At 40.3% G+C, this 27,252-nt stretch overlaps 1 protein-coding gene across 1 annotated transcript in view; it reads right to left on the bottom strand.

The window, feature by feature from the left end:
* Positions 1-14,434: 14,434 nt before the first annotated feature.
* The window catches only part of PLCH1 (phospholipase C eta 1), a 178,493-nt gene continuing 165,675 nt past the window's right edge, over positions 14,435-27,252 (bottom strand). Inside the window, exons 19-24 of the mRNA XM_090273080.1 lie at positions 24,275-24,359; positions 22,249-22,395; positions 21,924-22,003; positions 20,098-20,157; positions 19,296-19,650; positions 14,435-16,980 (exon numbers count right to left, since the gene is read on the bottom strand). Coding sequence (XP_090129206.1) covers positions 14,909-16,980; positions 19,296-19,650; positions 20,098-20,157; positions 21,924-22,003; positions 22,249-22,395; positions 24,275-24,359 — 2,799 coding nt within the window. The 3' untranslated portion in view covers positions 14,435-14,908. The remainder of the gene's footprint in view (positions 16,981-19,295; positions 19,651-20,097; positions 20,158-21,923; positions 22,004-22,248; positions 22,396-24,274; positions 24,360-27,252) is intronic.

Raw genomic sequence — 27,252 nt, forward strand, 5'->3', positions numbered from 1 at the left:
ATAAAAAAGAGGCAAAGACACCCCACTTCACTCTTCCTGCTTGTGGGTATTGACATGAGTGGATGTGCTCTTTGGAGCTGCTATTGTTATCTTGTGACAAAAAGATACCCCTGACAGGGATGCCAGATTGGACAGAAGGCAGACACCTGAGTCTTCCAAAATAACCCTGGGATGACCCACCTTCAGATTTTCTATTGGAGAAAAGAGAAAATAAACCCTTGGAGGCATTTATCACTTCTGGTTGTCAATGTCTGGTTCTCTACTTCTGGACACACAGGAGCACAGCACTTCACCACCACAGCATGGCTCTGTGACTGGAAATAAAATGAGACCAGAAGTGTGGCATCCCGTGTCCAGTGACTCCCTGCCACCCTTCCCCACAGTGGTAATTATGGGAGCGTAGACACCTCGGAGGTGCCTAAGGACCAAGCATCTGGGGATGTTGAGCCAATGCCTAAAAAACAGCTGCTGTGGGAAGCTGCCCGAATGCTCGGCAGACTTTGTGTGAGTGAAAAGTAAACTTCTATTGCATTAAGCCACTGATGGAGGTTGTTAACACAGCATAATGTAGTCTATCATGTCTGATATTCGGATGTTCTCTAGTCTTTAGCCCACTTTTCCTTTGATAGGCTCCTTCTTGTAGCTTCAGCATCCTAGTTGATACAGATGTAGCAATTTGACCTGCAAATAACTGTTTGTGTAAAATGAGAGAGTTGTATTCATGGTGAAAGGAGTAACCATTTTTGCTTGCTCATCCTTGACTGTACCTTCTAGTACCAACATCCTATTTGGTTTAAGGTAACCACTGAGGCAGACACATCCCCTCCCTGGCCATGTCTTCTCAGCACTCACTTCTCCTCACAGAAGGCTGATCACTGCAAAATCCTATGACTCCTTGCCCAAGAAGTTTTGTCTAATTGCAACAGATCAATTCACACACAGGACAAGCCAGAAGTACCCAAAGGTTAAAGTCCCAGAAGTCCTAAACAAATCATGTAAGGAGATACAGCTGGAAAATAGCTTCCTCATCTCCCAGTTGAGATAACTCTGGTGTGTGTTCTAAACTGTCTCCCTGTGAGATTAAAATCCAGTTGCCCAAAGTGGGAATTGCTTTGATAACAAATCCTTTATTGGCTTCTTTCCCTTTGTTGCCCCTCTTCCCCACTACCAAATAAACCTCCTTGGAGTCAGTCCCCAAACAAATCACTTTCTCTTGAACCCTTATCTCAGAGTCAGACTCTGGGGGAATCCGAACCAAGACACTGTCCGTACCCAAGTAGACCCAATCTTTTTGGGACTGGCCATATGGTACATTACGTGCTCTGTCTTTGGTAGTTGGATCTTGAATGGAATCACACAAAGACTATCTGAGGGAGGCTGAGGCTGTTCGAAGGGTCTACTCATTAGTTCTTTATGAATTTCTGCAGCCCCTCTGACACCTGCCATTTTTTGAGCCTGATTCCTTAGTTGTTCTGCCCAATTCTATGAGTCACCCTATATACAATCAATATATTTATTTTGGGATGAGATAGCTGCAATTGCTTTCTGTGACTTGCAACGAAAGAAACCAATGAATAGAGAAGAGATGATATGGTAAGCATTTTTCAGCTATAAAGATTTTGTGATAAAAATGAATGAGTTATAGTATAAGGTACTATGAAAGGGCACTAAGTGCTACATATTTATTATTCATAAGATCAAATCAATAGAAGCCATATTAAAATGCCAATGTTTCATGTTTCTTCCCATTTTACTTTAAATAGCATCTTTAGCTAGTACAAATGTCTTTCTAACATTTCAGTACAACTCTTATAAAGAGTTATTGATCTGGAAGCGTAAAATATAACTTGGGAGTGGTGGGAAGGGGTCCCTGTGGTTTCTGTTGTTGTTTTGTTTTTATATGGAGTGGCTTTCAAGTTCCCATTATCTAGTGTAGAATCTTTAATTAAATGGTTCTAAGACTAAAATGTTCTTAAAAGACTTCTTCACAAATAATCTATAATGCTATAATCAGAGAAAAACCTTGTTTATGCTAACCTTACATAACTGACTCCAAAAAACCTCCGCTGCCTTGCGGCATACCTCTTCAGGGGAAAGGCTAAGGGAGTAAACCCCGACAGAAAATCCGGAGCCGGAGTCCCTAAGGCGGTTTGACGTTGTAGTCAACACCGGCAACTCCTGCGGTGCACCTGAAGCCAAGCTGTATTGACTCCGTCTTTCCCTTGGACCCTTCAGCTGCGAAGAGAGGGGGGGTCTGCTGCATGGGCAACAGCAGACCCTCCATATCACCCTGCCCAGGCTCTGTAGCTTCAGCTTCACTGGAGAGGACACTCCAGCGTCATCGCAAGATGTCGATTCAACACGGGAGGAGACAGATACCGTGTCACTCCCGAGTCGGACTGCACAGCCATTCTCGGCGGTGCAGATAGACTCTTAAGAAGCTACACCATCGTCTCTCGAGACGGACGGCTGCCGACGACGATGACGACGACATAACTGAACATGAGAATTCACAGAGAAAAGCAATTTAAATGTGATTTAAAGAGAGGCTCCTAATACCCAAATCTAGGACAAGAGACAAAATAAGTAATGAGAATAATGGTTTATAACCCAAGATAAAAAAAAATATGTATTCATGAGTCCATAGTGATATAAATAATTGACTAAATAAATAAATGGGACAGTAAAATTCCAATTAGTAAAGGTAGAAGAAATGATGACAATATAAAATCATCATTTGGTAACATTACAGTAATAGCTATTCCAGTCAAGAATCATGAATAGATGCTAAAATTAGTAGGTGAAAGTAGGATGAGAAACAGAATATTTACATAGTCTCAATTATCTTCCCCTAAGATACTTACGATATACAGAGAAGAAAATAGTAATGTTACAGTAGAGACACTTGGAAGACTGTCTTATCCAAGTGATCCAAGTTAACATTGCCAGTAATGATATAAAATGGCATCATAGCCTTCTGACTTGATGTACTGAAAAGGTGTGATGTAATTTTATGTGTCAACTTGCCTGGGCCATGGGGTGCCAAGATATTTAATTAAACATTATTCTGAGTGTGTCTATGAGGGCGTTTCTGGATGAGATTAACATTTGAATCGGTAGACTGAGTAAATCTCTGGAAGGCCTGAGTAGAATAAACAAGCTGAGCAAGAAACAACTTTCTCTCTGCCTTACTGCCTTTGAGCTGGGATCTCTCTCTCCTCCTGCCTTTGGGCTTGAACTTCAACTGAAACTAGACCATTGGCTCTCCTGGGTCTGGAATCCTCAGCTTCCACAATCACATAAGCCAATTCATAGACACTCACACGGGCGTGCATGCACGCGCGCACGCGCGCGCACACACACACACACACACACACACTATTGATTCTGTTTCTCTGGAGAACCCTAGCTAATACAGATATTTTTGTACTGAGTGTAGTGCTAGAGGAACAGAATCTTAAGAATGAGTTTTCTGAATTGATTCTTGGCTTTCTAGCATTGGCTCTCTAATCTGATTAGATTTAGATTTAAATATGCTAATGGTTCTATTTCCAGTAGTAAAGAGGGCATGGATAATTCATGGCATGATCTGGCAATACAGATATACAAAATATCTACATTGGATACTCCTAATCAACCACTTAGAAGAAGCAAGAAACTGAGTGACTCTCTATTTGACACTTTGAAACACATTTGGAATCTAACAAATATAATAAGGTTGGCTGGTTGATCCTAATGCTGCTGGACAAAGTAGTGCAAGAAGGGATGAGCTCATGGATATAAATTCCCAGCTCAGGCACCACATTAATGACCTGAAAACTTCTATATGTGCCCTGAAGGACCCTAATTTCCTAATTTCAGCTGCAAGTCTGAAATGGCTGAAAATCAAAAGCGCAATCTCATCATGTTATTGACTGAATGACAATAGAAGTTGAACTCCCAGCCTCACAGGGTGCCTACTGTTAAAGTGAGCGCATTGACTGGGAAAGAATGGGATTCTGTGGCTATAATGGCGACATGTGGGAAGATCCCAATGATGCTGGGGACATTGAGCCCCTAAATTCTGATCAACTTCTTTGCCTGTAGAAGAGACATCCCTACCCCCAGGGGAAGTAGCATTGAATCAGGTATGTGGGATTTTTGCCTATGATGTGTAACTTTAATTTAATCATGACAAGATAGCAGACAGGTCAAAGCAGAGACACATTTTACAAAATAACTGGCCAATACCCTTTAAAGGTGTCAAAACCATGAAGACAAAGGCTAAGGAATTTACAGATTCAAGGAGACCAAGACCTGTCAACTAAATGCAATGTGGGATTCTAGATTGAAATCTGGTCCAAGAAAAAAGGTCATTGGTGGAATAATTGCTAAAATTTGAATAACGACCGTAAATTAGTTAATAGTATTGTATCGGTATTAACTTCCTATTCCTGATCATCATACTGTACTTATTAAAAGATGTTAGCATTTGAGGAAGCTGGGTGAAGGGTATGCAGGAATTCTTTGTGCTATTTTTACAGTTGCCTTATCAGTCTTAAATTATCTCAAAATGAAAAGTTCAGAAATGAAAAATAAGTCCAAAACATTAGCTAAAGTACATTACACAAACAAGCACTGAAGTAGCAACTGGAGAGGGTGTAAATGTGAAAAATATCCAGAACATTGATTATGCCCTCAGAAATGGTAATGTGTTTAGAGCGAGCTACGGTCTCACTGTGAAAAGCTAAATGGAAATAAGGAACTAGATGTAAAAATAAATCACAAAACAGCCTGAAGAGTAATGCAAAACAATGACTTATTCAATGCATAAATGTCAAAGGAATTCAGGGTAAAAAAAGAAGAATTTAAGAAGAGGTTAGAAGTATTAAGAAAAATTTGACTGGAAATAAGTGATAAATTTTGACATATGAATGATTTCCTTCCCCTATTAATTTCTGACAATAAAATATAAGTATGTCTTTCTCTATAGATGAACATAGATATTCTACTTCTTCTAATAAGTGTGTGCCTATGTATTATAAATAAAAATTTCTATCTCTGTAAGTAGGAAAGGATGGATGCAAAAAATTGAGCATAAATCAGAAATTTCTACCAAAAAATTAGAATTGTACTCCAGAGAAAAAGATACTGATGAGCCCAGTGGTTACAAAATAACTTAAAGAGAAGAAGCTGCAATGGTAGGCCATACAACAATAATCAGATAGCATCATAGCAAAAATTTGAGCATTTATCATATGCCAAATACTATTAAGGACTTTACATGTTAATTTGCATAATCCTCACAACATACAAGGTGGGTCTACAATTATTTCCATTTTACAGACGATGGTGAAATAAATGTACATGGCAAATAATGGGATTTGTCTACAAGCAGTTTGGCCTAGAGATGAAGCTCTTAATCACAAGGATGCATACACTGCTTTGAATTCATAAGAAAAGATTTGACTAAATAGACTAGTATTCCCTTCTCCTGAGGGATGAAACTTCTAGGTTATAATATTATCATCCCTTAATATAATCAGTACCCAGAAATAGGACTTTCTGTCACTAAGAGGTGATGGACTAAGACGTGGTGGAAGGTGAGAAGCAGGAGGAGGCACTGAAGGTAGGGGAGGGGTGATGAGAAGCCACAGACCTTAGGATGTAGAACCCATACCCTACACCCTGTCACTGAGGCTGGCTGCAGTTCTCCTAGAGGCGAGGGTTCTCAAAGGGACAGAGTGACTATGCTCCATACAGACACTGCGTTGTTCCCAAGACCGTCTCCTGCACGTGGAATGATTCAAAAATGGACTTTCAGGTAGAATTTGAATTGAACTGGCAATGTCAGGCCTTATCACAAGTACCATTTTTGCTCCAAGTGGGCAGCTGGGAGAATCAGCAGAGGACAGGGGACAAATGCTCCTAAGTGTGAATTTGGATTTAATAAGAACATCCTAGGTCAGTTCATATATTCTGTGTTTAGAAAATATGAACAGCAACAGTCAGGACTTGATGAGGTTAATTGTGTAGGGAAAATAACACAAGGAAACCACTTGAACTGAATTTGCAAATGCAATTCAAGTAGAACCAGCTCAAAAGCCAAGGAGATAATGAATTGTAACTGAAAAAAACAGGCAGAGCTGTTTCTTCTGAAGAGGCTTTGTTTCCTTATTAAAACACACACACACACTGTTCTTCACCTCCACAAAGAAACATGCTCTCTCCAAGTTTGCTTTTAAACCCATGGCTCTTTCGGGCCATCCCTTGGTTTCCTGGCTTTGATGGAGAGAGTTATGCACAGAGAAATCATTCTCTCCTGTGGGCATGCAACGATGCAAGCATGATGATAAGCAAGGACAGGCAAGTCCCAGTAATCAACGAGACAAGAGGGAGTGGGTGGGAGGAAAGGCACCTGGATTGGCATGTCCCTTACTGAGCGCAGGCTGAGTGTGCCTGCAACAGGCTTTTACCACGCAGAGTGTGGCCCCATGTTGTCAGACCTGCCAACTGTTCATGAAAGGCGGAAAAATCTACATTTTTCAATGAAATATCTTGACCTTCCAATATTTCCATAAAACTTTTAAAACTACATGTAGACCTCCTTCATAAAATGCCGTCTTTCTCTCCCATGGCATTCTCCCAGGCTTCCTCCTTCTTCACTGCATGTTCTCATCTCCTTCTCTGGATCTTCCTCTTCTGCTCATCACCTGAAACACGGATTTCCCAGGTCCCCTTCTCTGCTCTCTCCACATCCTCTTCCTGGGCACCCTCACCTGGCCCACCTGTATCAGACATTCCCAGATCTAAAACCAGCTCTGACCTCTACCTGACACTCAGACTGTCAACTTGACCTCTCCGAATGGATGTCTAAGGAATCTCAAATTATCTTGGCCAAGAGGGATCCCTCCCCTGGCCCACCCATACCTTCTTCCCACCTCAGTAAATAAAGCCCGCCCTCATCAACATGTTCATGATGGTGGTGGGGGTGGGGAGTGAGGGGGAAGCCCCTTCGGCATGTATGGTGAAATTTTATCCCTCATGCATTTGTTCCTGTTTTTCCCTCTTCTTAAGACACTCTCTCAGCCCCTTTCCACCCTTTTCACCTGGAAAATTTCTATTTATCCTTCAAGAATCAGTTCCAGCATCATCAGCTCCAGCCAGGGCTAATCCCATAACTTTATGGGCCCAAGGCACAATGAAAATGTGGATGAGGAAGTCAAGTTTGACTGCCATCCCAACCCAAGAGACCATAGCCTCTACACAGGGACGTCCCTGGTGCCTGCACTGAAGGTGGGATAGAGGCCTCCGCCCAGCTGCCTGCCAACGATACCTGTGGTGCTGCCAGCTCAGGTGGGGATAGCCGACACCTGGCCTTACCCTGAGACACCACAGGGCACAAGCCTACCCTTGACCCTCCTTGTTCCTGCTCCCTGGTGCCTGCTTGGGACAGAGGGTGATGGCAGCATGCAGGGCCTCACCTTGCCAGGCTCTCTGCCCCAGGGCTACTGAGAACTACCCTCGGGATGCCAGGGAAGCAGCAGAAGGTAAATCTGAACTAAGCTGAGTCCCCAAGCTGCTGGAATATGCTCCCTTGTCCCATTGGAACTTCACTCACAAAACACACATTCAAAGATAAAATTGTTAAGAATTTCAAAAGGAGGCCACAAAGCGTTTAAACCTTAAGCATGTGCCCTTCCGAGCATGGGGTCCTAAGCTACTGGTTGCATGCCTATGAAGCCAGTCTCTGACCAGCCCCCCAGACCGAGCTAGCTACCCCTTTCTATGCTCCCTGCTTACCCCATGTTTGCTTTTATCACATTGTTGATATTATCCATTTGCATGCAGGTTTCACAAAGTATTTTTGTAAACTTCGTAAGGTCAAGAAATTTGACTCAAATCTTTTTTCTTTTTAATATCTAGGTCTTGGTACTGAAACTGCTTCTCAGTAGCAGTTTATTGACCTTACAATGACCTTAAATGACCTTACCAATATGCTAACTAGTTGAGCTGAACCCCGTTTATGCATGGTTGCTGCTTGGCCGCCACGACAGCTGTCTCACTCACTTCCCAGAGCAGCGAGCAGCCCCAGCAACAGGCTGTGCCTGACGCCCCCAACAGTATTACATCCTAGCTGCTATGGCCACTGCCATCACCACTGTTCGGGAAGTTTCCATGCACAGCTCCAACTGACTAGGAGCGATCACCATGTCTGACACCTGCCAGACTGGACCCATGGAGTTTCTGGCTTCCTCAAGGTAGCTGGGAAAGGCTGGGTAACATAGCCGGAAAGATGGTGCAGTTAACACCCTGAGAAAGCAGATTTCAACAATGAAAGGCAGGAGGTAAACAGGAGCTGGCAGATATTTGTCGTTCCTTACCCTAATGGACTATTCTGAAATGCAATTGTTTCATTTAGCCTCTCTGGGAATGTCTCACAAGACTGGGCAACCACCTACGTTAGTTCTGAAGCCATGACCAGCTTGGTAATTCTCCTTGTCCTTTCCCTCCCTTATTTCTTGCCTCTTTTTCCTCTTCCCCTTATTCTTGCTTCCCTGGGACTGTACTATCCCTCAGACTGTCTTCTCTAAAAAAGCCAGCCTGAGGCAACTGGTGGCAGAAGTGGGGTAGTGACAGTGGCTGGCATGCTCTGGCATCAGAATTCCTAATGTCCTTCCTTGTGGTTGACTGGGGTAAGGTGGAGGTTTAGGGTAAGTCTTGGGATAGCAAGCTGCCCCCGCAATTGATCATTACAAGGGTACTGCCTTGATTGGCTACTTATAAAGACATGCAAAACCCACCACCTGAGTATATTCTGCAGGAGGGACCAGGGGAGAATCCCTTAACTAAGAGGTACCCTGATGATGGGGCTCACTGTGGGGTGCCCCTTTCAGGTCAGGGTTGACAGTGGAAGATCCTGGCATAGCACTGGACTTCTTGATATCAATGAAGATATTGGGAGTCTATAAAAAGCAGAGGCCAGGTGTATATAATTACCATACTGAGCAGTATGGCTTGGAATGGCAATCGAGGTATTTTGGCCCCAAATGCCAAGTGCTCTATTATTACAGCTAACTGATGCTGGTTTTCCCAAAGGTGACAGAGACAACCATCTGGAGCAGTGGTTGCCAGAGTGTGATCCTAGGAGCAGCAGCTTTAGCATCACCTTGGAACTTGTTTGAAATAAAAATTCTCAAGCCCCTCTCCAGACCTACTGACACAGTAATTCTGGGGATATGGCTTAGAAATCTGTTTTAACTAGCCCTCCAGATGACTGGATATATGCTGAAGCTTGAGAGCCATTGAACTAAGGTTTTGCTTGAGTTTTGAAACCAAAGAGAATTGAAAACTGATGAGCATAAGGCTGATGTTAGACACTATGATGGAAAGCTGCAATTTCTGGTTACTAGATCTAAGTCACTTGACAGATCCAGAGCCCATCGATTGAAGGGAAATCTGTGTCCCCACAATGATACCACAGCTTGGCAATTATTTCTCTAACCCTTTCTCAGATTTGCCAGAGTAACTGCACTGAAGAAAAGGGAATCTCACACTTCTTAAGGATGGTCAGAATGAGGTAACAGCTGGCACTGATATCAAAACACCACCATGGCCCACCAGCTAAAATGGAGCCATACAGATACCAGATCTACATGGTGTTTGGGCTCAAGTCCATCCAAGTGGATCCAAGGACTCACTCTGGCACTATTTCTCTAGTCTCTGAATGCCTAAAGGGATAAACACACTTAGTTTGGGCTTTGGTTTTCTGACCTATGAATTAAGGAACATTATGATAAACAGGCGCAATGCACCTTCCCTCCTGGCCAAGATAGTAATCCAGAGGCAATGACACCTCCTCAGAAGAACTGCAGAAACTTGTACCAACAGAGACCTCAAAGATTCAGATGGTGATTCCCGTAATATACCTAGTAATTTCCCCTATTTGACCTCTGCAAAAAAAAAAAAAAATCATATGGATCATGGTGGGTTCCAGTGAACTATTATGAAGTTAACAAAGTCACAGCCATAATTACAGTTTCTGTGCTTAGGTGTGCATTTTATTGGAGTAAATCAAATCAACCTCTGGCACATCGTTTGAGGCTATTGCTTTGCTGACTGCTTTACTCCTGATTCTCATCCCTAGAGAGCACCAAAAGCAGTTCAGCTTTATATTGCAAGGACAGCAGTTAATTTTCTGGCTGTCTGCCACGGGCTATTCTGTAGTGATATCAATCACCTTGCTATGCTAGTGCATATGCTAGCCTTCTCTACTGACTGACATTTTACTAATTAGACCAAATAAGGAGAATGGGTCAAGTAATTTGAATGCCCTAATAAAACGCATAAATGTCAGAAGGTAGGTGGTAACTCCCTGATGATTAAGGAGCTAATGATCTGGAATATGAAGGGACACACCCTCTGAAGTAAAGCCTGAGAGCCTGACCATGGTCCACCAAGTAGCTGGGCGACTGGAGCTGTCAATCATGAGCTGGTGTTAGCGCAAACTCCCAGAAAAAGACTGAGAGGCAAGAAAGAAACTACTGTACTAAGGAAATGGTACATTTAAGAAAAGACTCAAGTAGCCCAGAAGATGCAAAACATGACTTGTAGGCCTCATATCACCTGCCCCTGTTGCACAGGTGTCACTCCCTTGGCTCACACCTATGGCCTCGTGGGAAATTCCTTATAATCAATGATGGAGAAGGAAAATTCTTGAACCCAATCAAAGACAGTCGTAATGCTATCCTGGGGCTCTATAGAAATGAATCACTGTCACAATACAGTCCCTCTCAGGAGTGACTCTGAAAATATAGGCATGCCACAGGAGGTTCTCGACAACCAGGGAGATAGGATTACCTACTTTCTGGGTGTCAGCCAGCTGCTCTTGGGCCAACCCACAGCTTGCACAATGGGCTAACAAACAAAGGGGCCGTGGTGGCAGGCTCAGATCCTATACATGAATCCAAAAGCAAGGGCTCCAGAAACCGAGGGATAGAACTAGGCTCATCCTCTCTTACCATCACTCTCAATGTCCTAGTTGCAGAATTTGTATTTTCTGTCCCTACAACCTTGTATTTATTAGGTTGGAGAACCTGATGCCCAGGGCAGCACTGCTTCCTAGAGAACACATTAAGTATTTTACTGAACTGGAATTGAACTGTTTTGAACTCAGCATGCCAGTGGATAAGCAAAAAAAGAATTACTATATTAACTGTTTAATTGACCCTGATTGTCATGAGAAGCTAGGGTTGTTGCTACACAATGGGGACCAATGTGAGTAAATCTGGATTGCAGGACACATTGAAGAACCCCTTGGCGATTCTGTGCCCAATGAGAGTTGTAAATGGATACTCACAGCAACTCTTGCCTGACAAAGGAAAACAAATGAGGGTTTGTGATACCGGGATGAGGGACTGTGTCAACGTACCAGGTGAGCAACCTAGAACAGCTGAAGTGCTGACTAATGCATGACGGAGGAGGGAGTTGATAAACATCCGCTATGACCCTGGGGCCCGCTGCAGCAGTGATAACTATGATAACAATCTCTTGGTTTGCTAATCCTCTTTAAATTTTAGGGGACTGAAACTGACTACTACTTGGAAGGGTCGACCTTGCACCTCCTTCCTTAAGAAGCAGAGAAAGCATCTTGGTCTCATACAAGGCAGGGATATAGACAGGAAATCCAATTAATGTATCACCCCGGATCCTCCGTTCCCTGTCTACCCCTATTCCACCCAGGCAGCAACCATTGGAAATATTCTCACAGTGTTTAAGTTCCAGCCACTGCCACTCCCAGACATTTGTGGAGAGACTGCTGCCCTGCAGGACAGAGGCTCTGCTGCCCCAGGAGCTACCTGGAGGGGCTGCATACCGCGCCTGGACATATAGGAAGTTAATGCCTTGTAGGGTGGACTTCACCACTGAAAGAAAGCAGACGAGAAGGACAGCAGGAGATACATTTCCCACCCATCCTTCTCTACCTGGACTGCTCTGAGATGCGGTGTTTCCACATGGCTTCTCTGGAGACATCCTGCAAATTGCAGCATCTGGCTGATTGGGTTGTGAAGGCATGGCCCTCTCATTAGCTCATCCTCTTGGATTTTCTTTCCCTTTTCTGCTTCAATTCCCTTTACCCTCATTCTTGCTTCCCTAGGAATACACCACCCCACACCCCCAATAAAATGTTAGCACGTTAAGATTTTGCTGTGGGTACTTTTTCTGTAATACTGAGCTAAGGTATCAGCTATTTTAGTTGTTTCTTTCTTTTTTTTTTTTTTTAAGTGGGTGATTCAGGGCTCTGTTTCCAGTCTGACGTGTAAGGAGCTTAGAAGTCACCAGTCCACCCCAACAACAATTATAAAGCTGAACAAGCTGAAAAATAAACAGCTCTTCTTACATGTCACAGAAGTGAGGCCACAGGGCAAACCGCTGCCCCCCAAATTGGAGCAACACACAGGTAAATACAGAAAATCACAACTTACCAGAGCAGAAAGCCATGAACAGCCACCTCCACAGGAACCAGTGCCGGAGCAGGAAAACCTGCACTGTAATTGATGCATTACTGGAGGCTCAGTGTGGACAATCTGTGAGTTAAAAACTCCAGAATGACCCAGTCATAGGGGCCCCCACATGTTTGTGAGTTTACTTCTGGAGCTCTGCCAGGTCCTCACACTGAATATGGAGAAAAATCCCCTCAAGGTTCCAGCAGGAGGGGGAGAAAAGGAGCCACACTGAAATATGTCAAAGCTTTCTATTCTCAATAAGCCCGGCCCCAAGAGAAACTATTTCACCAGAACTTTACCTCCTGGGGTTTTATCAGAGCCTAATCAACCTGGGGGAAAGAAAATGTCCAACTTTAGCCCCATCTAGCAGTCTTGACCCACTTAAGGGGGCAGAAATACTGAGAAGTGCTGGAGAAGTTTATAGTCCAGGAATACAGACTCACCAAAAACTAAAAACTTCATTGTAGGACTATAGAGGCTTCTCCTGCAACACACACATGTTACATCGCATTACTACAGTTCCTTTTATTTACTACATCATGTTCACTTCCCAACCAAAAATTACAAGGCACACTAAAAGGAAAAAAGTACTGTTTGATGAGGTAGGAACAAGCAACAGAACCAGAGTAAGGTATATATGGGAAAAATATTGGAATTACCAGAACAGGAATTGGAAAAAAAAATATGATTAACATGCTAAGGGCTTTAATGGAAAAAGTAGACAATGTGCAAAAACAAAATATGTAAGCAGAGATAAAAAAATTTTTAAGAAAGAACCAAAAAAGAAATACTAAAAAATCAGAACTCCTTTAATGAGCTCATTAGAAGACTGGATACAACTGAGGAAATAATCTCTGAGCTTAAGGATATAGATAAAAACTTCCAATAGAAAGTCCCAAAACTGAAAAGCAAAGAGAACAAAAATATTTTTTAAAAGCACAAAATGTCCAACAACTGCAGGACAACTACCCTCACATAACAAAGTTTCAGGTAGTCTGATCTGCCAAACATAGCATCTTGCCTGCCTTTCCCTGTGTCCTCACCCCCCCCAGAGCAGGATTTAGGAAGGAATATTTTTAAACTAGCAATATCAATATCAAATGCAAAGAACTCATTATATTTGATTTCTTTTCAAGTCACTTTACAAATATGACCTCTAAAGCATAATGAAAACACTCAGAGGCATAAGTTGCTGCTTAAGAAAAGTGTTTGTATCTCTCAGATCAGCAGCAACCTCCACAGGGTTAAAACTGTCCCCTGTAGAATTTAACCCTTCTGCTGCAAAGAAATAAAAAGGAAAATATTTCCATGGGCTTTAAGTTCCTTTCTCAACAGCTGTCATATGAACTTCAATTGAAAAAAAAAAAAAAAGTCACCAAGTGTTTAAAAATCAGCTTTAATTATATTTTCATGAATTCCAAGAAGAACATCATTGCAGTTAATGTTACAAAAAAGCAAAGAGGGACATTTGAACATGCAATACAAAAAATGGATCCACAGTGAAAATAATGTATGTTGATACTAAAATATAGTTACTTGGCTTCCTGAAGGAAAAAGGTTTCTTCTAATTATCTATTCACTTGGATTTTACTATGAGAAAGGATTTTGGGGGGAATTTTTCAATTCCTGCTGCTATCATTAGCTTCTGATGGAAGCCCCTCATTCTGAAAGCCATTATTTGCAGTCTATAATTTAATAAGAAAATTCAGAAGTACAACAAACACTTGGCAACTGTGTTCTTGTTACATACAAAGCCATTAGCAAAAATATGTAACAAAATTTATGTAAAGCAAACAATTTTGCCCTTATATACAGAAGTTTGTTTTATTCCTCACACCCTCACAGCCTTCTGAAAAATGAGAAGGTCTGCGGGGAGCAACTACCAATCTCCTTTGAACTTTTAGGGTTGAGGAAGAGAAATCTTAAAAGGCAAGGTAACTACTTTGTCTTTTAAATGAGTCATAAAAATGCATCTGGGTTTCTCAACAAAGAAAGAAAAACACAAAAGATGATAATGGCTTTAAAATAAAAAATTCATCCCTTTGTCCTTTGTAGTCTCTTCAGTAACTCAAGTTAGAGATTAAAAATGACTATGTTTGTGACTGTGAGGACTCAGAGCAAAGAGCATCTGGGTGAAACGTTCGTACATCGTAACCCAAGCTGCTGAGAAGTTTCACATCTAGAGCATGCACATATTTCACACCGATAGAGGTTACGGCACAGGGGAGAAAGATCATAGGTACATGGGAAACGTCACCCAAATCTATATATAAATGCATAAACAGGAAGAGCTCAGGAAGTGGGAGACCAAAATACAAGTTTAAAAATACATTTTAAAATCATTTCAAAGCCAAGGATTTACTGAAAACTCTGACAATTCTACAGAATACCTTGTAAACATTGAAAATGCAGCTTTATGCAATTCACAGTCTCAAAAGAAAGTAAATTTCTGGTTTATCATCGCTGCTGGGCTCTGTCTGCAAAACAGAATTATCGGAACAAAACTGGTCGGCGTGGCCGGCACGCAGGGCTGCGCACGCGCCCTCCGGGATGCCCCGGCCCTCCACCCCGCTGCCCTTGGCGCTCCGCAGGTAGCCGGCTATGTAGGAGCCGGTGGAGTGCCGGTTCCCTGCTGGAGGGGGCGCTGAGGATTTGTTTCGAAGAATCACTCCACCCACGTGGGTGGGGTTCACACCTTTTTGCTTGCTGGCTTCCTGCTTTTCCTTGGCACGACTGGCAATGTTGCGCACTCTGCTCTGACTTCTGGAAGACAACTTTCTGACCAGCGCCCTGGGGAACTGATTGGCATCCTGCTTCGAATACAGCACTTGACAGCTCTCTTCCTGGTCAAAGGACACAAGTTTCCGCAGCTGCTCAGTCAGGGCATCCATAGGCTCTAACGACTTTGTCTTCAGAGTTGCACCTTTCCTGTCTCTGATGCCAGTTGTAACAAAACTCTTACTGATACACTGGTACTTGCTTTCAAAGTTGCAGGCAATGTCCTCTGATGTTAAGTCCCCCAGACTTTTGGATTTGCAAGGACTGGGCAGCTTCAGAACAGGCAGAGGAGGGTGTGGGGACTGCTTGGGTGCAGGAGCATGCAAGTCTTGAGCACTAGATGGGGACACATAGGTCTGGTTCCTTTTTGCATCTGAATCTGAGAAGTGCTTATGCATAAAGCCAGCACCCTGATAGGCTAGATGAGAAATATTCTGATTTTTGACGTCTTGAATATTGTTGAATATTTCAGAGACAGAAGGGTAGAGAGCCTCTTTACAGTAGCCATTTCTCAAGCCTCTTTGAAAATGTTCTACCACATCCTGACTGTACTTCAGTTTTAAAGGAGAAGCAAGGTAACTTGTGCTTTCTTGCCTATATTCATAGGTGGTTAGAGACCGATCTTCTGATTCCCCATCCATTTCCATGAGACTGCTCTCCCCAGAAATTAAACAGAGAGAGGGATCAGCTACTACACCTCCCAGTGTCAAGTCAGTGGACAAGGCAGGGCTGTGGTTCTTCAGTATTCCCCAGTCTTTCCCGCTGGTGGGACTCTTTGGTAACCAGCAGTGAGAAGCTTTAGAGGAAAGAGGCAGGTTGCTTTCCATCGCCCCAGGCTTGGCCTTTCCAGAAGGGTCATCACCTGGTTTGGTTTTAGAGACATTAGGAGTATAAGTTTCACAAACAACTGTGTGTGTGGAGCATTCAGAGGTCTTGGGACTTAAGACTGCAATTTGCTCAGGAGATGAGCACAGCAAGGGTGACTTGGAAAAGCCATGCTTGAAGGGCATTTTTAGGTTCATAATGGGCAAGGGAGAATGGCTTGACATCATACTGGTGCTATGAAGATGAGAAACAACTGTCAGGTCAGCCTGATTCCTGGTCTCATCAAACTGGCCAATCAGTGCTGAGATGGAACTGCCCAGTTCATTCTCATTCGTTAAAGTGACATTGTCAATAAGACGGGAAATGTCAGTGTCCTGCAGAATCGCGGTAGAATGCAAGTCAGCTATGTCGGAACAGAGCGTAGAGACGTCTGACAATGAAAAGGATGTTGCAGCTCTACCCTTACCCCAATTACCTTCCAACTTTTTAATCTCCAGATCGCTCTGAGAAAGAATGCTTCCTGCCAATGTGCTTTTCCCTTTCGCAAAGCCCCCCGCACTCTCCTTTTCCTTAGCTTTCACACCATACAGATCTTGTGTTAGATTAACTGCAGGATGAAGAGGCAAATGCTGCCTTGGAGCGATGGATTTGTTGGGACGGTGGTGTTCCTGGCCATCACCTGACACAGTTGATTTGGTTCTCCCACCCTTAGGACCTGGTACTCCCAACTGTTCTGTGATTGACAGGTTGGCAGTAGAAACAGCAGAGTCCCCTTGGTTGATGGCTTTGTGGAGAAGAGTGCTGGAGGAAGAGGATAACTTTTTGTTGAAATTTGGGAAATGTTCGTCTTTTATGTTTGCTTTCCCATTTCTGCTGCCATCCTTATCTTCTGCTAAATGAAACAAACAATATTTTAGGTGACATATAGCAGTTTATATAGGAGCTGCAAACACTCATGTTTGTCTTCAGACAGACAAATGGAGAATGTAAATCTGTTACACTGTGACAGAAGATAATTATGGGTTGTATTGATTTGCGACAAAGTATCTGTGTGATGAATAAATGGTAAAATATATTTATAGAAATTTCACTGAAGTTTCCCTTTGAATATCTATTACATCAGCTAAGGATGTAATATTCATTATCAAAAAAATGTCATGAGTCACCATACTTTTACAGTGAGCATTACCTTAAGTTGTTTCCTATTCAGATTTGTACTACACAGAAGCATGGCAATAAAAACAGAATAAGACAGCTCTGTTAAACAAAGCATTGTGGTACCTGTGAGCAACATACTATAAGCTTTCAAAGTTAAGCATTTATTAGTAAAAAACACAAGTCATATTATTAAAAAAAACATTTTGGCAAAAGATCTAATTTAATTTATTTCTAAAACAAAATTGATGGTGCAAAAATATATTAAAATAACAATATATGTAGACTTAAAAATGAAGAATTTGACTACTTCTATATCATTGTGAATATATGATTTTCTGTTATTTTTTTGTTCTTAATACACACATTTCATATTGCATTCTCCCCTAAAAGAGGCAATAAAATATCAGGCACAGTAAGGAAAACTATAAAAACACACAAATCACAGCAATTTGGGGCACCCCATAATGCTTAGTTATAGTACTAAGACAATAATAGGTATTCAAGTATTCTTGATCAGATTCTTTTAATAGAATAATTTGTTTAACTTAACTATTTTCCCAACTAAAAAAGTCCATCATAAAAGTTTTATAAACCCCCAAATTTTAAAGGAAAAAATTAAATATCTTATGATGTCACCACTCAGAGACAGGCACTGTAAGTTTCTATATAGGAACAAAACTATGTATAGATTTTGTATTCAACACTTTCTCAACTTAATATTTTTCTACATTATAACTTGAATCATTCCATGACTATGTACTGCTCTATATTTGCCACAAGTTTTATTTATACATATACATCTATGAATGACTAATTTATGTAATTATTTTTTTAATCGAGGAGAGAAACATCACCTCAATATTGCTTTCTAACTTACCTTAATGGTATTAACATTTTAATTTTGGCATTAACAGAATTACTCCTAATTTCTATTGAATATAGCTTTATTTTCCCCAAAATGGAGTTCAGATATAAATTTTGAAGCACATATTTTATCTCTTTTCTGGTATTCCTCTTAGCAAAATTTCAGACTTTTAAACTCCCTTTTCTCATTCAAATAAACCATTCAAAAATTGGTTTGTCTCCAGAGAATATAAAAATTAATGCAAGCAAAATGGTATTTATGAGGAAGTAGATCACTGAAATTAGATTGCATAATAAAAGGAGAATTTCCTAAAAGAAACGGGTATCACATTCTACCTGTCTGAGATGATTTTGATTTAATTAAAACATACTTGTTGCAGAGACCACAAATGGACACAGTTTTGGTGATAATAAGTCATATAGAATAAGGCAGGAGAAGGAGTCACCAGCACAAGTCAACAGTTCTTGGGTACATTGCAAGGCAAGCATCATTCTTTAACAAGTTGTTGATAAGAGTGGAGCATTATGCTCAAATTAGGGGAAAAGCTGGGTAACACCTGGTCCCTATGCTTGAGGAGCTTGTAACTGGAAAGCAGCCGCAGACATGCTGCCCTCCCTGCCAACATCCAGGGGTCAGGGAAATGAGGCCACAGGAAAACACCTCCTGAGCTACCTCTAAAGCCAGCACAGATGTCTCAAGTGGAGATGATGGCTTGTTTTAACATCTGGCTTTTCCTTTTTCTCCATAAACATTTCCAGTCACAGAAATGTATTATATGTTGGGGAGAGAAATACAACTATATTCAACCTCAGAAAAATCAATGCAATTCTATTCAACCTGGGGACAATCAGTAGATATACTGTACCCACTTAGAAAACCAAGATCTCTGCTCCTGTTTTGCAGGTTTCACCTCTTTGTCATACCTAATAGATCCACAGGCTCAAATCACACCTGATGGTGTCACGTTCAGATAGATGTCAGTGTGCTTTTAAGGCATTAGGCGAAATAGCTCTTCTACCATCCTCTCCCCAAAGTTTAAAATCCAGTCTAAAAAAATTACTTTGAAACATTTATTTTCCGTATCTTTTACTTTTGACTATAAAATGTTGATTATGTTATAATAACTAGAGACCAAAAATGCACCTTACAGGGGTTTCTTTTTAGAGAAACTTAAAGCACCTTACCCAGAGAGTTTTCCTTTCCTTCAGTGTCTTTTGCTGTTGCGGATACAGGCAGCGGCAGAGACCCCAGAAAACATTTGTCAACGGGCATTGAGACAGGACGCACTTGCAAGCTCCTTGTGGTCCTCCTCACAACACCATCTTGATCTCTTGCGGCCTCAGACACAGAGTCCTTCATCTCTACCATTTCTTGGAAGCCCATTTTGCTCTTTTTTCTGCCTTTGGCCGGAGCACTGGCTGTGCGACGCAGAATTCTATCTCCAATTGATCGTTTCCGAACATAATGAGAATTGTTTTCTGAAGAACTGTGCCTGGGATTCTTGTTGAACAGGCCCTTCAGACCTTGGAGCTGTCTGTTCTGAAGATAACAAAAGGACCGACCACAAGTTAAGCAAATGCCATTGCGGCAGCAACTTGCCTTTTAAATGACAGCATCATGAAAAATGGAATAGAAAATAAAACTTTTTCAGCCACTGAAGTACATTCAAACCAAGAAAACAGCGGCTCACAGCACGTTTGCACACCATCATGCACGTCTTATCAACCGTGCTCTGTGAGGATGGCAGGCTTCCATTTTCACAGCCAAGCTTTCCCAGAAGCTGCCTACCCAGCGCTGACAAGGTGGTAGGAACAGTTTCCACGGTTAATAGACTGTTTAGAACTTCAGCCACCTTAAAGCAACAGATGCATGTTTCAAACTGGTAAGCAGGAAAATGGAGTGGTATGAGAGAGAAAGAGCATGCGGCCATAACCACTTAAAAACAAAATACGCTAGCAAGAACCAAGTGCCATGCTGAGAAACTACCTTTGTGGCTCCTAGAAAGTGCAATATAGTGTAACTGGGGTTGAGTATTAAAGGGCTCCACTGCAAGGGAAAAGACAAACAAACAAAACACAATTTGGGCTCATTTCAAGAAGGTGGTGGTGCAAGGGAAAACAAAAGAACGCATATGCCTCTGTAAACCCTTTCTCCCGGTTTCGGTGATTTTAGCCACGGGTTCGCTCATTGCTCCACTCACCACCACCTGGACCACATTGTGGTTTATGCATGCCAACCCAAACAGACCTTGACAGTAATACGTCATAGGACCTGTAAGGGGACACTTATTTAGGAGAGAGAAATCCTATGGAACACTTTCTTTTTCATATTTTAATTTATGTCTGGATCTAGTTTTAAACAACTTCTGAATTTTATTGTTTCCTTCAACTATGATAAATACTAGAGGAACTAGTTAGTTAACCTGGGGTTCCTAGAAATTCAAGAATCATTTTTATCATTTATATGTGTGTATCTAGGCGAGAGGAAAAAAGTCTCAACAAGCAGCACAGAGAGAAACCCAGTACTAAACATTTTTTTAAATCATAAAATAAAACCTCATCACTCTTAAGAGATTAGGATCCTTAGGCACCCCCCACCCCTACTGATATGAGAAACACGTACCTCTAATTCAGGCTGAAATGGTCCATTCCCTAGCAACTGCCTTCTAGTCGTGGTAATATTAATATTAGCCAACATTTTTTAGCATTTATTATGTGCCAGGCAGATTTCTCAGGGTAACATTTATTTATTTACCGCATTCCCTCACTTATCACGGGTATTACATTCCAGATTCCCCCACGAAGTAGGAACTTTACATTTATTCTACACTCTTAAACCTATGTAACTTTAACAACATACATATACATACCACAAAATCCCGCGATATAGCGAAAAATCCACGATAAATAATTAAATATATTTTTAAAAATCCCGCGATACAGTGAGGCCGCGATAAGTGAACCGCGATATAGCGAGGGACTGCTGTATTTATTTATGAGGGAGGCACTATTTTTACAACACATTTGCAGATGAGAAAGCTGAGGCACAGAGAATGTATATGTCTCTGCAGCGGAAGCTCCAGGCTACGCAGACTTCCTGGAAAAGAGAACCGAATGCTTCTGAGCCTTATTCGGTGCTCCCTGTAAATCACATCTGGTTCTAAAAATTCATTCCAGTGGCCAAGTCTCCAGTTACTTGGCATGACCAGAGGACGGCCTATTGATCTGTAAACATCAAGTGAGTTCCACAATGAAGAGAGCAGCATCAGGAGGGAACTAGAATACATTTTTATGCTCTCTTTCTCTCAAGTCCTGTGGGTGGCTTTAAATTCGTTCTTGAATTTCAGGTTTTCAGTTAAAAACAACGGCATCCAATGAATGCATCCTGCCTAGAACTGCTGGGATCACAGCTTGGTTAGTACAAGTAATTTATCTAACATCTGAGACACTGTATTGCCCATTGGAGCCAGCTGGGACTTTTTAAAATCTAAAATAAAAATTTATCATTTAACTATATCTTCATTGTTTCAGCCAAACAAATGATCATTTGAGAAAACAGTTTTCTGTTAAGTCCAGAGAGACCCCCTGGGAGGCAGGAATGAGCGCACACCCCTAAAGAGCAGAAGGAGCTCGTGTGGGTGGGCACCTGAGCGTGGGATCACACGCTGGGCTCACTGGGCTTCCCTATAGTTTTCTACTAAAGAACAGCTTGTCAAGGTGTACACATTCCTTTGATGCAATTAGTCAATAAATCACTTCGTTAAGGACCATATTATTGTGGCATGTGGCTTTAAGCCCTATAATCTTTCTCACCTTTCCATAGATTTCATTGATTGTTATGTGGACAAATAAGGATGCTTCTGTCAGTCCTTCCAAATAGACATGCCGGTAGCCTGATAAAAGAAGAGAAAGTAGTTTTCTTTCAGTTGAAGTTGCATTTGTCTTTCCCACTGGCACAAGTCGATTAAGTATCTTACTTTACTATCCTTCTTTACACTTCGCAAAGTGTGTTAACATTCATTATATCAAATAATGTGTTTAATATGTCATATATTGTGTATATCAGATATCGTATATTAAATCTTCCAAAGAAAATGGAATCGTCAGTCTAGAAAGAAAAGGCCAGCCTTGTACCTACCAGGGACTAAGCTGCTGAAGGTCACAGTTCTTTGTCCAACAAAGTCTCGTCCAATAGGATCATGATCCCACACAAGGAACCGAACCAAAGCTATTTCTGGCATGTGTACTGTAAATGTCAGGGTTTCTTCCCACACAGGGTTAAATCCTCCGAGAGATAAGAAAAGAAAAATCAGAAAAGCGAAGGATTGGCTAAAAGTGAATTGGCCATGACATCTGCAAAGCAAACAGTGAAAATTGCCTGTAATGCATATTAAACTTGTGCAGACAACCAAGCCACTCCAGGATGCCTCACTGAAATAAAGCCACAGGGTTTACCCCATTGCTAGAAAATACATGGTAAGAAAATTGCCTGTAAATGATTACATCATTCTAATAATCTCTGATGCCAAATTGCACTGTAGAGAAAGCGCTTTCACACAATATTCAGAATGCTCCAATAAGGTCACAAATATCTATTGTAGGGATACAAGAATTTTGGCATACTTTCCCCCCACCCCCACCTGACTAAGAGAATTATGCTTCTTGCTCCCCAAAGATTCTGCTGCTATAATAATCACTGGCAACCATTTTATAACGAAGGTGCTATGCAGATTTCAATGCTTATATAACATGCTATTTAATTCTGAAAGCAATCTTCTAAGGGTGGTAGGGCAGGGTTTGGGGGTCTTTTCTATTTAAGAAAAATATGTATGTTACTCACTTTCAAAAATTACACAAGTAACACATGATCATTTTTAAACATAGGAAATATAAGTATTTATAAATCTTTTTATAGTTGAGAAAATTGATGTTCAGAGAAAATAATGTGCCTAAGGTCACACAATTAGTGACATAGCCTAATGAGACTATTCACTGTTGATTTCCAGTGACTTCTCATGAAGTGAGACCTTAATACATAAAGATGATGTATTTTTATAGCTATTGAAAATAATAGAAAGGTCTATAATTCAATTCTAATTCTAAAAGCAAAAACTATATTTCTTGGTAAGATTCTCTCAGGTAAAATAATTACTTAAACCGATAAAAATTTAAGTACTGCATAAATTTTTATTAAATGTATATATTCAGGGGTCATCAGCTTTTAACCCCGTTAAACACCTTAGCTAGTGAAATAATTATGGACTAAAAATCACTGTAATGCCACTCCTGAATAAAAAAAAAATTATCTTTTTGTTGACTTAGTGATGAACTCTCTTACTTCTGAGGTGAAAAAAATCTATTGAACATTAGTAGGAAAATGCAATACATATAGAAAGTTTACTTTCTTTAAGTTTGCTAACTTTGCTTTCTTTAAATTTGTTAAGTTTGTAGTTAAGAGGTTCATGCTACTCTTGAACCCCCAAATTCCTTTCCTTAAACTAGTGCTTAGAAAAATTCCTCTTAAAGTCTCTCTATGAATTGCTAACTTCTCAAATGTTTTGAGAAAAATATGTATGCAATGTTTGTCAGATGTATGAACAAACACAATTTTAGAAGTTACCAAGGAAAAGACATGAAGATTGGGCAAAGAAAGCTTTCTTTTTACATTATGGCCAAAATACAACAATGTTGCCCATTCACCACACATATATATTCAGAAAGTAAACTTGCCAAAAGCATGCTGCACTCCCTTTATAGAGTTTTATATGCTCCAAAAAAAATGGGAAAACATCAAGACATAGACTTCATGAATAAAAGCTTTGAGAACTCACATAATGAAAACACAACATAAAAATGTAATGAAGGCATTTCCCTGAGTGGAGTTTTAACCCAGCCCTTTAAAATACCATTTATTCTTTTCACTAGAAATAAAAAATATTTCCTTCAAAAGCAGAAGTCTTGAGAGCCTAGATTACAATGCCCATCAAAGCATACCATGCATCAATACTATACTTACTTAGTTTTCTGTGTTGACTAGACCTTAACATGAACTCAGCAGTTATGGACTTTAGAAACTTCTCTTCTACGTAGATATTTTTCTTTTTGGGTGAAAATTCTATTTCTAGAGCATTCTGATTAACAATGAACACAGATCATCATCTTACCATTGTCATCCACCACACGGGTTTGATCTTTACAACTATCCACTGGCAACCCAATAATTTCAACTTCAACAAAAGGATCGATGATCTATATAAATAAAGAGAGCATATTGTAACAGCTGATACATTTCTACACGTGTTAATTAATATGAGAACACTGGCCAGAATGTGCACCTTTCAACAGTAACCCGCTTTATCAGGTGCTTAACAAGAAAGAGAAAAATGTACTAGGTGCAAGAGATTCATACACATGAAACAAATAACTGATTAAATTTTTTTTTGCCAGTATCTACTAATGCTATACAAACTTTACCCAATGATCTACATAAGTTCAGGGTATACACCCAACTGAAATGAGAGCTTTGGTCAATGCACAAAAGATCGGAGCTGCTGTGTTCATAATAGTTACACACTAAGGGATACGGATAAATTTTATAATATTAATTTTATGAGTACTATACAATTAAAAAGAACAAAGTTCTGCTACATAGAAATAATGTGGAGCAAGCCAGACAAAACAGTAAATACTGTAAAAATTAATTTACATAGCTTGAGGACAGACAAAATAAATGTGTTGTGATAGGTGCTAGTGATTGATGGCAGAAGTAGTATTGATTGGGAAGGAGGACAGAAGCTTTCTGGGAGTTCTGTCTTTTAACTGGGTTGCATGATAATCAAGTTATCCATATTTGATTTGTGAGTTTTAATGTAGTTAACTCAATGGGTACTATAATATAAAATTAAAAGTATTAAAAAGTAATCAAAAGAAAAAATATGAGTGTTTATAGTCTTCGTCCAACCTCCCCCACAGCCCCCCTCCTTCAGGGGAAGGGATCCAGCTCTGTCGGCCATCTGTAAGCTCTGCTCTATGGTGCAGATTCTAGATCATGAGCAATGAAGAACAAAAACCCTAAAGAACCCAGGAAGCAAAGTGATTGAAGTCTCAGAAAACATATTCTGGGGAGCTTAGAGAGTAAAGAGAATACAGTTTTGTGGGGAACTTCAGAGAATAAGAGCTAGAGGCATGACAGAAGAACATGTTAAGACAATTAAGGGGATACACACATTTTTGGTTTACTAAATAAACTCCCGTATTAAACTTTACTTGTTTCTGATTAATTATTTTATGCTAGAAGTTTTTCCTTTGAATACAATCCTGTGGCAAAACTGGACCAATGGGAATTGTGGCATGTGTGGGGAGCTAATGAAAGTGACTTCTGTTTTTAAGGAAGCCTAAGACCACAGGCTTAAAGAGCAACTTCCTGTTTCAAAACCTGGCTCCTGTGCTGATCTTCAGCAAGTTAAGCGTCTGTGCTTCAGACTCCTCATCTGTGAACCTGAGTTAACAGTGTCCGCTTCACCCTACCAGAACCTGGGGGAGACACTAGAAGAATGGAATCAGATAGTGGCAGCAAGACTGGGAGCAATTTTGGGATGCAGGGCACCTAGGAGATGGTACTTTATTAGACGTGAAGAGGGTAAAAAAGGTGAAAATTAAAGATGAAAATTTCTGATTGGGAGCAAGAAAAATTGTCATTTCATTCTCAGGAATATGAATAATGTAAGAGGTCATGGGCTGAGATTTCAGGGAGCTCTCTTTATCTCCATTACCCTCTGACTAAAGCACAGCATACTAGCATTAGTATGCAACTCTGTACCTGCTAAAACTCATAGATGTTTTCATGTCACATTATGGTTGTAGAAATCTCCATGAATCATCTATACTCACCACAACTTAAAATTCTAATAGCTATTAGGTCACTTCTGAATCCTGTTATTTGTTGCACTATTGACACATATATTTGTACGTCATACTTTGTTTTTAATATTTTGATAGGGGAATTTCAATATAATTGGTTTCCTGTGTAGCCCTATTTCATTTTCCGCATTTAAAAACATTAGTCTGAGAAGAGACTCATCAAATACCAAAAGGTTCCATGGCCTCCCAGAAGTTACAATATCCTGATACAGAACGTTGTAAGCCAAGATAAGGAGGTTGGATTTCTTTGAATTGCAAAATAAAGGCAGTCTGCATACATTTAAAAGATTACTAACTCCACAGGCATTAATTACACAGGTAAAGAGACACCTTATCCACTAACATTGTCATCCCAGGATACATTCATCATGTGGCTCCCGATGTGACATGCTGAGAAGGACACGACATTGGCCATGTACTTAATCCTCTGCCTAATATATTTATTCTGATTCCAGTCATGAAGAACAATCAGGTAAATCAAAATTGAAGGACATGCTCAAAAAAATTGGCTTGAACATTTTTTTGAATGTAAATATCATGAAGACAAAACAAAAAAGCTGGAGAATTGTTCTATAGTTTTAAAGACCAAAGAGAAATGTCAACTAAAAAGAATGTGTGATCCTTGATTGGATCTTGAATCCAAAAAGAAAAGAAAAAAAGATATAAAGACAACATTGAAACAATTGGAGAAAATCAAATATACATTTTATATTAGAAAATACTATTATACCAATATTAAATGTCTTGTCTTGATTATATTTGATCATACAGGAAAATTTCCTTGTTCTTAAGATATAAATGCTTAAGTGTTCCAGGTCAAGGGTCATTATGTGAACAATTTACTATCAAATGACTCTGCAAAAAAAGAGAAAATGCATAAATATATATATATATGTGTATGTGAATATATATAATTACTAAATTTTGTGATATTTGCTTTACCTGTCTCATGTGTCTATATATGTATGCATATACATATACAAATATATGTGTATACACATATGTACATATATACATACATAGACACATGAAAGAGAAAGCAAATGTCACATTTAATAATTTAATTGGTGAATCTAGGTGCTGGAAATACGATGTGCATTTTAGTATTCTTGCAACTTTTCTGATGTTCAAAACATTTCAAAATAAAAAGATGGGGAGAAAATATAGGAAGTGAGTCTTCCTTTTTGTAGACGATAAAGAAAAAAGGAAAGAAGAGGCAAGT

The sequence above is a fragment of the Furipterus horrens genome, unplaced genomic scaffold, assembly GCF_987537825.1.
Source record: "Furipterus horrens unplaced genomic scaffold, mFurHor1.1.pri manual_scaffold_1, whole genome shotgun sequence".
Taxonomy (NCBI): Eukaryota; Metazoa; Chordata; class Mammalia; order Chiroptera; family Furipteridae; genus Furipterus; species Furipterus horrens.